The 12,722-nt window shown below is 45.8% G+C and overlaps 1 protein-coding gene across 1 annotated transcript in view; it reads right to left on the bottom strand.

The window, feature by feature from the left end:
- Positions 1–12,722, bottom strand: part of shank2a (SH3 and multiple ankyrin repeat domains 2a) — a 174,860-nt gene that overhangs the window by 18,998 nt on the left and 143,140 nt on the right. Inside the window, exons 19-21 of the mRNA XM_069139632.1 lie at positions 2,406–2,541; positions 1,424–1,504; positions 1,310–1,318 (exon numbers count right to left, since the gene is read on the bottom strand). Of these exons, the coding sequence (XP_068995733.1) occupies positions 1,310–1,318; positions 1,424–1,504; positions 2,406–2,541 (226 nt within the window). The remainder of the gene's footprint in view (positions 1–1,309; positions 1,319–1,423; positions 1,505–2,405; positions 2,542–12,722) is intronic.

A 12,722-nucleotide genomic window follows, 5' to 3' on the forward strand; every position in this document is an offset into this window, starting at 1 on the left:
TCTCAGACTGACATGTTTCATCTTATTCCTCGTTGCTGTTGTATTCACCGTGTTCAGAGGAGAGTCCGTATGAAAGGCGCCCTCTGGTGGTCATCTTCTATCAGCCTCCAGCTCACCAGTTGTGTGTTTGCTGACGTTTCCAGAAAGGTCAGAGGTCATGGAGGTTCATGTCTGGTTGGATGTTCAGCTGATATATTGCAGTTTCAGTCACGTAGAGTTTGTCTTCATAACTTAGACAACAGCCGACGTCAGAGGAACACGATCTTCTTTTCTCTCTGTGTCTTTGTGTTTCCTGTTAGCTTGATAAACTGTTAGCCTCGGTGGCTTCTAGACACTGTCCATGTTGCCGTTGCCTAGCAATGGTGTGTTTAACTACTTGAACGCCGATCATACGGTGCACACGACATCCACTTGAACGCAGCATGTGAAGTTAGTAGCGGTTAGCTGCTCTGCTTAATTGTTATTGCCAGCAGCTAATCATTGCGCTTCTTTTAACTACTTTATTAATACTCCCACAGCTGTTTACCAGCTAGCTACTTTAGCTTAGCAGTTAGCAATGCTTCCCTCTCTCCTGCTCCGTGTCGTACGTTTACTTACTTCTCCTGTAATAATGATAATACAACTATTAAATGTAGTTGATTGGTCATGTGGAGGTTGTTAGCAGTGGTGAAGGTGACTGGGAACAGTTCAGCCTTTCTAAAGATTTGAGTTTGTAGTTTAATATCAGACGATATAAATGCTATCATCTCATTCTATACATATAAATGTGTCTTAAACATTTCATACAGTGTCCAGATTGAGTCCTGCTGAGAGGAGAACTAACAGACTCCTCCCCTTCCCGACTCCTCCCCTTCCTGCCCGCCTGACTCCTCCCCTTCCTGACCTCCTGACTGACTTCTTTATTAAAACTCTGTTCGGCTGCTGGACCTCAAAGTAAAACTGCTCAACTAACAGTGTGGTAGTGAAGTTACCATGGCAAACACAGCTGCCACCAAATCCACCAGGACGTAAATATGAAGGATTACAGCGTAAACACTTCACTGGAATAAAACAGGAAGGAAGCAGAGCTGACTGTCGCTGACTGTCCTGTCTGTCATAAGGTGTTAGGACGACTCAGCATTTTAATGCTAACAAATAAGACCAACAAACAGGACAGCGATATGTTCCAGTTATCAGCAGTGACAGCAGAGATGAAGCAGGATGAAGAAACAACTGTTTCATATTTATGAAATGATGAAAAAGCAGATTTGATGAATAAAAAGCTTCATTCAGCCGCTGAGCTGCAGGTGTTACTGCAGTTACTGCTTACCTTTATCCACTGCAGACAGATCAGCCAATCGGAGAGGAACAGAAGAAGAAGAGAGGTGAAGTTAGACTTCTTGCTGCTCTCTGGAGTAAACAAACAAACAGAGTGGTGTCTCACCGAGTTCCTCCAGCTCAGATGTCATGGACTTGGAGCGCATGGACAGGGCGGTGGTGGGCGCTCTCTTTGGAGGGGGAGGAGCTGAGGAGGAGTCACATGTTAAAACAATCGATCACTGGATGTAAAACTCTGTTTAATAACTGATTCATTGTTTCACCCCAATTTCTTTCCTTTTATTTTAAATAAATGTTTTTAAGTATTGAAGACACTTGATGACTCTGATGGGAGGACATCCCATCATGCACTGGGCTGCTCTGTTCATTTCAGGTTGAGCTGATTTAACTACTTGATGCTGTTGGTTGGTTTAATCTGCAATAATGCATCTTATTATTTGATTTAAATCATGTTTGTAGTGAAAAACACAAAGCTTTAAAAACTCCTGTTTTCAGTTTTTTAAATTTTTTTTTCCAGTGAATCTAAAAGGAACATTTTATCATTCATTTAAAAAAAACATCGAATTCAAAATCAGCAGATTATAAACAGTACATTTTCACTGCACAGGAAAAGTTGTTCTTTTAAAAAGAACTCCGACATGTAGTTTAGTGAAAATAATAATTGTGGATGATTGATTTACAAAGATCTTCTGCGGTTCGCCTTGGCCGATTTCTCAGCAAACGTGAACTTCATTTTCTTTGTTTGCGCTGTGATTGTGGAGGAACTCACGTTTCCTCTGAGGCATGTTATTACGTAACACGCCAAAGCATGTTATTACGTAACACGCCATCGCTCACATGCTGGTGTCTGAATGAAGGAGCGACAACTGTTAGCAGAAGGACGTTCACTCTGGAAGCAGCAGCTCCTCATCATCACGCCTCATCTTCTAACCCACATATGACCATCCGTGTTCACGTGTTCTTTAGTGTATGGCCGTCTGTGTTCATGTGTTCTTTAGTGTATGACATCCGTGTTCACGTGTTCTTTAGTGTATGACCGCCCATGTTCACATGTTCTTTAGCGTAGCGCCCTCTTCAGGTTGTCGTACCTTTCTTGCGCGCCGTGTCGTCGGGGTCCAGATTCCGGCTCACCGTCACCACCTTGATCAGCAGCCGGTTTCCTCCCTGGCGGATCATGTTGACCACCTGTCTGTGGCCCACCTTCACCACGTTCTCCTGGTTCACCTGCAGCGCACACACACACACACACACACACACACACACACACACACACACACACACACACACACACACACACACACACAGAGAGATCTGAATCTGGAGAGTTTCAGTCCGAGTTTCTTAAAGATGACGACATGGAGAGAAAACACAAGAAAAAGAACGAAAGGAAATACCAGAGAAAACGCGAGAATTTTTTTTTTGCGAAAATATGGAAAAAATACGCACATTGTAACATTTTACAAACTGTGTTTAACTACACGACTTGTTAAAACAAAGACTTTAACATTAACCCACAGACCAGACCTGGTACTCAGATCCGGTACTTAGAGCCTCAGACCTGGCCCGGTACTCAGACCTGGTACTCAGACCCGGTACTTAGACCCTCAGACCTGGCCCGGTACTCAGACCCGGTACTTAGACCCTCAGACCTGGCCCGGTACTCAGACTTGGTACTCAGATCCAGTACTTAGACCCTCAGACCTGGCCCGGTACTCAGACCTGGTACACAGACCCAGTACTTAGACCCTCAGACCTGGCCCGGTACTCAGACCTGGTACTCAGATCCGGTACTTAGACCCTCAGACCTGGCCCGGTACTCAGACCTGGTACACAGACCCGGTACTTAGACCCTCAGACCCCGGCCCGGTACTGTTGAGACTGCTGAGTCTCTGCTGAGCTTCACTCCTAAAAGCTGCATTATCACTGTGTACACAGCGAGGAGCAACATTCTCCTGGTTGCTAAGCGACAGTTGCCGTGTGATACCGCTGGAGATGGGAACGGTGCTGAGAGTGTTATCAGAGGTTTGGATCGTACCACTCGCCATGAAGAGGGGAGTTCATCTGCTCATGTTTTCTTTTTATCAATGAACTGGTTCAGCAGCTCTCAGCTGGTTTCCCTCCTCCTCTCCTCTCCTCTCTTCTCCTCTCCTCCTCTCCTCTCCTCCTCTCCTCTCCTCTCCTCTCCTCTCCTCTCCTCTCCTCTCCTCTCCTCTCCTCTCCTCTCCTGCCCTGCTCTCCCCTCCTCTCCCCTCCTCTCCTCTCCTCTCCTCTCCTCTCCTCTCCTCTCCTCTCTGCAGCCATCATAATGACCTCGTCTCATGTTTGCTGGTTATATAAATAACACGGTGCTCTGTGAGGCTTCGGCACGTTGCAGCTATAAATAAATTATTTAGAGGAAACGATGCGTTATTTTCAGAGCATCATGTGACTTCTCTGCGTGTGCTGTGAGGTTCGGATCAGTACGTGATGATGATGATGATGATGGAGGCCTTTCTTCATTATGCAGTTCAATGACATTCTCCCACTACGCTCTGGTGTTACCATGACAACTAAGATCAACACACAACGTCAGACCAACCTCATCGACCCATCATTCATCCGTCATGAAGCAGAGCGAAGAACAAATATAAGGTCAAAGTTCAGCAGAGATGAAGAAGCATGTATGAAGTTGCACGTCAGATATTAATATTAATATAAAAGTCCACAGAGACACACGTTAAACAATATCTGGAACTCATTACATCTGTTCATGGAGAGTTCAGAGGAAACCAGCAAAATAAAAACCACAACTGATCTCAGATGGAGCTCTGAGCTCCTATTACAACAGGAAGTCCTGGTACAACACAGGAAGTCCTGGTACAAGAGGAAGTCCTGGTACAACACAGGAAGTCCTGGTACAACACAGGAAGTCCTGGTACAACTACTCACGAGGACGCTCCAAGACGCACAAAGATGCACAAGGTTGCATAAAGACGCAGACCAGACCTGTAGGAGGCAATGAAAGATTGATGCTCCGCCCCTGAATCATGCATGCTAATGGATGTGTTCTGCTAATGTACAGCACACGCTAACGGCACACGTGCAGCCGGGCAGACACAGAAACAGATGTTTAAAACATACACACACACACTGTTCGGTAATTCTTTTGTCTTTCTGTTTCTGACTCTTCAGTCTCTGAGCTGAGAATCAATCAGCCACCATCTTTAATCTTTAAGAGCATCCACTTAACAAAACGTGATTTAAAGGAGACAGAAATAAGAAAAAGAGAGAAACTTCAGCCTGATGACACTTGATGACTCTCAGAAAGAACAGAAGAACACCTGGATGTTACACTATATATGGGCACAGCAGGAAGTACACAGGTAACTAAAAACTGACCCAACCTCTGAAACCACGGCAACCATGACGATCGGTCACTATCAAAGGAATCACATTCACTGTCATGACCTCCTTCAACTTTGATTGGCTGCTTCTGATGACTGAACAACAGTCGGATGAAGTTACTACAGTATAAAGGTAGGAGAGATGACAGTGGAGCAGGAGGAGGCGGAGCTTATAACAAGGATGGTTACACTGAACAGGATTGAGGACCACTCGGGGCTGTCTCCGTAGACTCCATCTGTAGTACCACTGAGGACCACTAGGGGCTGTCTCTGTGTCGTTAGATAAACTGCCTCCTTCTGATCAGTGTTTCCTTCTGGAAATAATTAATCATTCATTACATATTAAGACTCCAACACTAATAATTTTCAGCACTTCCTGCTTCAACAAACCAAGATGGCGTCTGCTGTGTTAGCTTGCTGCTCAGTCTCTCAGCTGCCTGTTCAACTCTCGGTTGAAGAATATAATCTTGATGGCTTTTATCCTGTGAATGACAGTTAATATCTCTGTGTGTGAAACAGGGTAATTTAGTTGTGATCACGTGACATCACTCTGACACCACAGTAGAAACCTGCTTCAGCAGCTGACGGTCATCTGGTGGGACTGTAAGAAGGGGATTGCCTACTAGAGCCAGAGAGGTTACCACGGCAACCGCATCATCGCTCTGTAATGACGACTGCAGGAAAAGGTAAACGACGAGCAGCGTGTTGTCAGAGATTGTGATCTTCAGACATGAAGGAGTGAAGCAGACGTTCAGACTTTATTTAGAGGAAGACATGTTTTAATGATGACTGTTCACTCACATGTTTAATCACCTGTTTGATTTTAACCTAACGAGCAACAAGCTGCAACCAGCAGCATGACATGCCATCATGATATCATCTCAGTTCACCGACCACAACCAACATACAGCAGCAGCCCGTCAGGAAACAGAAGTTTATCTGCAGATCACGTGTGATAAACGTGATAAACATGTGTAGCTCTACATCCATCATAGTTACACTGTAAACAGGCGTGTTGTGAACTGAAGCTGAAGGAGCATCAGACATTTCTGGTTTAAATATGAACGGAGCAGCCTCCTCTGATCACTGAGGTCGCTGAGCTCCAACTGAAGCTGCAGGTTGAGGTCAGAATAAACAGGAATCGGTCGGTGCAGCGACTCATTAAACATCAGAAGCGCTTCTCTGCTGACTAGCTTACTAGCTAGTGGCCGTGCAGCTGTGAACACGTCAGACTCGTTGACGTCCTCTGATGCGTGTTGTAAATCAGTCGATTAAAGGAGTCAACGGAGACATTTGAGATAAAACAGAGGAATGTGAAGAGGCAGCGAGGAAGAGCTGCAGACTCGCATCCAGTCTGATGCTCCGTTTACCAGAAACACTGAACAAACCAACCGTATAAGAACAGCTTGAAATAAACGGAGTGCTTTTCGTCTGACGGTCTGAACAGCAGCTGCGATGTGATGTGGACACACGAGAATATGACGGACTGGAACAACAACGCACCACGTTTCAGAGAGCAACACGTTTCAAAGAGCAACAACGCATCACGTTTCATAGAGCAACAACGCATCATTTTTCGGAGAGCAAAAACGAATCACGTTTCAGAGAGCAACATGTTTCAGAGAGCAACACGTTTCAGAGAGCAACAAAGCATCACGTTTCATAGAGCAACAACGCATCACGTGTCAGAGAGCAACATGTTTCAGAGAACAACACCGCATCACGTTTCAGAGAGCAACATCTTTGAGAGAGCAACACGTTTAAGAGAGCAACAAAGCATCATGTTCACGTTTCAGAGAGAAACACGATTCAGAGAGCAACAACGCTTCACATTTCAGAGAGCAAGTATGCATCACGTTTCAGAGCAACACGTTTCAGAGAGCAAAATCGCATCACGTTTCAGAGAGCAACACGTTTCAGAGAGCAACAAGTTTCAGAGAGAAACACGTTTCAGAGAGCATCACGTTTCAGAGAGCAACACATTTCAGGGAGCAAAACCGCATCAAGTTTCAGAGAGAAACACGTTTCAGAGAGCATCACGTTTAAGAGAGCAACACATTTCAGAGAGCAACACCGCATCACATTTCAGAGAGCAACAACGCATCACGTTTCAGAGAGCAACATGTTTCAGAGAGCAACACGTTTAAGAGAGCAACAAAGCATCATGTTTCAAAGAGCAACACCGCATCACGTTTCAAAGAGCAACAACGCATCACGTTTCAGAGAGCAAAATGTTTGAGAGAGCAACACGTTTAAGAGAGCAACAAAGCATCATGTTTCAAAGAGCAACACCGCATCACGTTTCAAAGAGCAACAACGCATCACGTTTCAGAGAGCAAAATGTTTGAGAGAGAAACACGTTTAAGAGAGCAACACGTTTCAGAGAGAAACACATTTCAGAAAGCATCACGTTTAAGAGAGCAACACATTTCAGAGAGCAACACGGCATCACCTTTCAGAGAGCAAGAACGCATCACGTTTCAGAGAGCAACACCCCATCACGTTTCAGAGAGCAACACCGCATCACGTTTCAGAGAGTAACACGTTTAAGAGAGCAACAAAGCATCACGTTTCAGAGAGCAACACCGCATCACATTTCCGACAGCAACGCATCACGTTTCAGATAGCATCACGGCATCACGTTTCAGAGAGCAACACGTTTCAGAGAGCAACACCGAATCACGTTTCAGAGAGCAACGCCGAATCACGTTTCAGAGAGCAACACCGCATCCCGTTTCAGAGAGCAACAACGCATCACGCTTCAGAAAGCATCACGTTTCAGAGAGCAACACGTTTCAGAGAGCAACACAGAATCACGTTTCAGAGAGCAACAAGTCCTCACGTTTCAAAGAGCAACAACGCATCACGTTTCAGATTAGCAACACCGCATCACGTTTCAGAGAGCACCAACGTATCACGTTTCAGAAAGAATCACGGCATCACGTTCCAGAGAGCAAAACTTTTCAGAGAGCAACACGTTTCAGAAAGCAACACCGAATCACGTTTCAGAGAGCAACAGCGAATCACATTTCAGAGAGCAACACCGCATCAAGTTTCAGAGAGCAACAATGCAGCACGTTTCAGAGAGCAACAACGCATCACATTTCAGAGAGCAACACCGCATCACGTTTCAGAGAGTAACACGTTTCAGAGAGCAACAACGCATCACGTTTCAGAGAGCAAACACGGTTCAGACAGCAATACAGAATCACATTTCAGAGAGCAACACCGCATCACGTTTCAGAGAGCAACATCGCATGATGTTTCCGACAGCAACAACGCATCATGTTTCAGATAGCAACATTGCATCACTTTTCAGAGAGAAATACATTTCAGAGAGCAACACGTTTCAGGGAGCAACACCGAATCACGTTTAAGAGGGCAACAACGCATCACGTTTCAGAAAGCAACACCGCATCACATTTCAGAGAGCAACACGTTTCAGAGATCAACAACGCATCACCTTTCAGAGAGCAAAACATTTCAGAGAGCAACAACGCATCACGTTTCAGAGAGCAACACATTTCAGAGAGCAATAACGCATCACATTTCAGAGAGCAACAATGCATCACGTTTCAGAGAGCAACACTTTTCCGACAGAAATAACGCATCACATTTTAGAAAGCAACACCACATCACGTTTCAGAGAGTAACACATTTCAGAGAGCAATACGTTTCAGAGAGCAACACATTTCAGAGAGCACCAACGCATCACGTTTCAGAAAGCAACACCGCATCACATTTCAGAGAGCAACAACGCATCTCGTTTCAGAAAGCAACACCGCATCATGTTTCCGAGAACAACGCATCACGTTTCAGGAAGCATCACGGCATCATGTTTCAGAGAGCAAAACGTTTCAGAGAGCAACACGTTTCAGAAAGCAACACCGAATAATGTTTCAGAGAGCAACACCGAATCACATTTCAGAGAGCAACAACTCATCACGTTTCAGAGTGCAATGCTGCATCACATTTCAGAGAGCAACAACGCAGCACGTTTCAGAGAGCAACTACGCATCACGTTTCAGAGAGTAACAGGTTTCAGAGGGCAACAACGCAACACGTTTCAGAGAGCAACACGGTTCAGAGAGCAACACAGAATCACGTTTCAGAGAGCAACACTGCATCACGTTTCAGAGACCAACACCGCAACACGTTTCAGAGAGCAACTACGCATCACGTTTCAGAGAGTAACAGGTTTCAGAGAGCAACAACGCAATACATTTCAGAGAGCAACACGTTTCAGAGAGCAACACGTTTCAGAGAGCAACACTGAATCACGTTTCAGAGAGCATCAGCTCATCACGTTTCAGAGAGCAACGCATTTCAGAGAGCAACACGTTTCAGAAAGCAACACCGAATCACGTTTCAGAGAGTAACACCGCATCACGTTTCAGAGAGCAACACCGCATCATGTTTCAGAGAGCAACACGTTTCCGACAGCAACAACGCATCACGTTTCCGAGAGCAACACATTTCATAGAGCAATACGTTTCAGAGAGCAACACGTTTCAGAGAGCAATACCGAATAACGTTTCAGAGAGCAACACCGAATTACGTTTCGGAGAGCAACACCGAATCACATTTCAGAGAGCAACAACGCATCACGTCTCAGAGAGCAAAGCCGCATCACGTTTCAGAGAGCAACAACGCAGCACGTTTCAGAGAGCAACTGCGCATCACCTTACAGAGAGTAACAGGTTTCAGAGAGCAACAACGCATCACGTTTCAGAGAGCAACACGTTTCAGAGAGCAACACCACATCACGTTCCAAAGAGCAACAACGCATCACGTTTCAGAGAGCAACACCGTATCACGTTTCAGAGAGCAACAACGCATCATGTTTCCGACAGAAACAACGGATCACGTTTCAGAGAGCAACACGTTTCAGAGAGCAACACCGCATCACGTTTCCGACAGCAACAACGCATCACGTTTCAGAGAGCAACATGTTTCAGAGAGCAACACCGCATCACGTTTCAGAGAACAACAATGCATCACGTTTCAGAGAGCAACATGTTTCAGAGAGCAACACCGCATCACGTTTCAGAGAACAACAATGCATCACGTTTCAGAGAGCAACATGTTTCAGAGAGCAACACCGCATCACGTTTCAGAGAACAACAATGCATCACGTTTCAGAGAGCAACACCGCAGCACGTTTCAGAAAGCAACACCGAATAATGTTTCAGAGAGCAACACCGAATCACATTTCAGAGAGCAACAACGCATCACGTCTCAGAGAGCAAAGCCGCATCACGTTTCAGAGAGCAACAACGCAGCACGTTTCAGAGAGCAACTGCGCATCACCTTACAGAGAGTAACAGGTTTCAGAGAGCAACAACGCATCACGTTTCAGAGAGCAACACGTTTCAGAGAGCAACACCACATCACGTTCCAAAGAGCAACAACGCATCACGTTTCAGAGAGCAACACCGTATCACGTTTCAGAGAGCAACAACGCATCATGTTTCCGACAGAAACAACGGATCACGTTTCAGAGAGCAACACGTTTCAGAGAGCAACACCGCATCACGTTTCCGACAACAACAACGCATCACGTTTCAGAGAGCAACATGTTTCAGAGAGCAACACCGCATCACGTTTCAGAGAACAACAATGCATCACGTTTCAGAGAACAACATGTTTCAGAGAGCAACACCGCATCACGTTTCAGAGAGCAACAATGCATCACGTTTCAGAGAGAAACACCGCATCACGTTTCAGAGAGCAACACCGCATCATGTTTCAGAGAGCAACACGTTTCCGACAGCAACAACGCATCACGTTTCCGAGAGCAACACATTTCATAGAGCAATGCGTTTCAGAGAGCAACACGTTTCAGAGAGCAATACCGAATAACGTTTCAGAGAGCAACACCGAATTACGTTTCAGAGAGCAACAACGCAGCACGTTTCAGAAAGCAACACCGAATAATGTTTCAGAGAGCAACACCGAATCACATTTCAGAGAGCAACAACGCATCACGTCTCAGAGAGCAAAGCCGCATCACGTTTCAGAGAGCAACAACACAGCACGTTTCAGAGAGCAACTGCGCATCACATTACAGAGAGTAACAGGTTTCAGAGAGCAACAACGCATCACGTTTCAGAGAGCAACACGTTTCAGAGAGCAACACCACATCACGTTCCAAAGAGCAACAACGCATCACGTTTCAGAGAGCAACACCGTATCACGTTTCAGAGAGCAACAACGCATCATGTTTCCGACAGAAACAACGGATCACGTTTCAGAGAGCAACACGTTTCAGAGAGCAACACCGCATCACGTTTCCGACAGCAACAACGCATCACGTTTCAGAGAGCAACATGTTTCAGAGAGCAACACCGCATCACGTTTCAGAGAACAACAATGCATCACGTTTCAGAGAGCAACATGTTTCAGAGAGCAACACCGCATCACGTTTCAGAGAGCAACAATGCATCACGTTTCAGAGAGCAACACCGCATCACGTTTCAGAGAGCAACAACGCATCACGTTTCCGACCAACAACGCATCACGTTTCAGAGAGCAACATGTTTCAGAGAGCAACACCGCATCACATTTCAGAGAGCAACAATGCATCACGTTTCAGAGAGTAACAATGCATCACGTTTCAGAGACCAACACCGTATCACGTTTCAGAGAGCACCAACGCATCACGTTTCAGAAAGCAACACCGAATAATGTTTCAGAGAGCAACACCGAATCACATTTCAGAGAGCAACAACGCATCACGTTTCAGAGAGCAACGCCGCATCACGTTTCAGAGAGCAACAACGCAGCACGTTTCAGAGAGCAACTGCGCATCACGTTACAGAGAGTAACAGGTTTCAGAGAGCAACAACGCATCACGTTTCAGAGAGCAACACGGTTCAGAGAGCAACACAGAATCACGATTCAGAGAGCAACACCGCATCACGTTCCACAGAGCAACAACGCATCACGTTTCAGAGAGCAACGCATCATGTTTCAGAAAGCAACACGGTTCAGAGAGCAACAACGCATCACGTTTCAGAGAGCAACATGGTTCAGAGAGCAACAACGCATCACGTTTCAGAGAGCAACACGGATCAGAGAGCAAAACAGAATCACGTTTCAGAGAGCAACATGTTTCAGAGAGCAACACCGCATCACGTTTCCAACAGCAACGCATCACGTTTCAGGTAGCATCATGGCATCATGTTCCAGACAGCAACACGTTTCAGAGCGCAACACCGCATCACGTTTTAGAGAGCAACACCGCATCACGTTTCCGACAGCAACGCATCACATTTCAGACAGCATCACCGCATCACGTTTCAGAGAGCAATACGTGTCAGAGCGCAACACCGCATCACGTTTCAGAGAGCAACACCGCATTACATTTCAGAGAGCAACATGTTTTAGAGCGCAACACCGCATCACGTTTCAGAGAGCAACACCGCATCACGTTTCAGAGAGCAACACGTTTCATAGAGCAACACCGCATAACGTTTCCGACAGCAACGCATCACGTTTCAGAGAGCAACACATTTCAGAGAGCAACACGTTTTGGATTAGCAACACATTTCAGAGAGCAACACGTTTCGGAGAGCAACACGTTTCAGAGAGCAACACCGAATAACGTTTCAGAGAGCAACACCGCATCACGTTTCACAGAGCAACAACGCATCACGCTTCAGAAAGCATCACGTTTCAGAGAGCAACATGTTTCAGAGAGCAACACAGAATCACGTTTCAGAGAGCAACAAGTCCTCACGTTTCAGAGAGCAACAAGTCCTCACGTTTCAGATTAGCAACACATTTCAGAGAGCAACAGGTTTCAGAGAGCAACATGTTTCAGAGAGCAACACCGCATCACGTTTCAGAGAGCAACAATGCATCACGTTTCAGAGAGCAACACCGCATCACGTTTCAGAGAGCAACACCGCATCAAGTTTCAGAGAGCAACAACGCATCACGTTTCAGAGAGCAACACATTTCAGAGAGCAACACGTTTCAGAAAGCAACACCGAATCACGTTTCAGAGAGCAACACCGC

Source organism: Embiotoca jacksoni, unplaced genomic scaffold (assembly GCF_022577435.1).
Source record: "Embiotoca jacksoni isolate LCO1_2020_lvr unplaced genomic scaffold, fEmbJac1.0.p SCAF_84, whole genome shotgun sequence".
Lineage (NCBI taxonomy): Eukaryota > Metazoa > Chordata > Actinopteri > Embiotocidae > Embiotoca > Embiotoca jacksoni.